We start from the raw sequence: 673 nt of genomic DNA, 5'->3' as shown, positions 1-673 counted from the left end.
GGTGTTGGGGGCCCCAACAACTCTCTTTCTTCTTTTGTTAGTTTATATAAATATTTTTCTATTCTTTTTATTTCACATAAACTATCTATTTCATACAAAGAAAACGCTCGACGCACAGAAGCCAAATGCTGCAACTCCTCTGCTACCTCCCATGGTAACATACCACCACCAGCTGCTGCTGCTGCTGCAGCAGCAACCCCACCACCAGTAACACACTCTGCTGCAGCTGCAGCAACACCACCACCACCAACCCCACCACCACCAGCAGCAACCCCACCACCAGTAACACACTCTGCTGCTGCTGCAGCAACCCCACCACCAGTAACACACTCAGCTGCAGCAACACACTCAGCTGCAGCAACACCACCACCAGTAACACACTCAGCTGCAGCAACACCACCACCAGTAACACCATCATCATCACCACCACCAACCCCACCACAAACACCACCATCACAGCAACCACCCCCACCAACCCCACCACCACCACCACCGCCACCAGCAGCACCAGCAGCAGCAGGAGCAGCAGCAGGAGCAGCAGCAGCAGCAGCAGCAGCAGGGGGAGAAGCATCATCTGAATCACCACCACCAACCCCACCAGAAACACCACCACTTAATGTAGAACCAGAAACGGGGGTACCGGATATGGGGGCCCCCTCAAGGGGCCAGGCGG

General features: G+C 54.7%; 1 protein-coding gene across 1 annotated transcript in view; it reads right to left on the bottom strand.

Moving 5' to 3' along the window:
* Positions 1-574, bottom strand: part of EMH_0017300 (uncharacterized protein) — a gene marked incomplete at both ends in the record, with an annotated part of 9,199 nt that extends 8,625 nt beyond the window's left edge. The window contains one exon of the mRNA XM_013500860.1: positions 160-574. Within this exon, the coding sequence (XP_013356314.1) occupies positions 160-574 (415 nt within the window). The remainder of the gene's footprint in view (positions 1-159) is intronic.
* Between the last annotated feature and the right edge of the window lie 99 nt (positions 575-673).

This window comes from Eimeria mitis, genomic scaffold (assembly GCF_000499745.2).
Source record: "Eimeria mitis Houghton genomic scaffold, Emh_scaff597, whole genome shotgun sequence".
Classification (NCBI taxonomy): Eukaryota; Apicomplexa; class Conoidasida; order Eucoccidiorida; family Eimeriidae; genus Eimeria; species Eimeria mitis.
The sequence above is the reverse complement of the archived record's forward strand: the minus strand, read 5'-3'. Positions and strand labels throughout refer to the sequence as shown.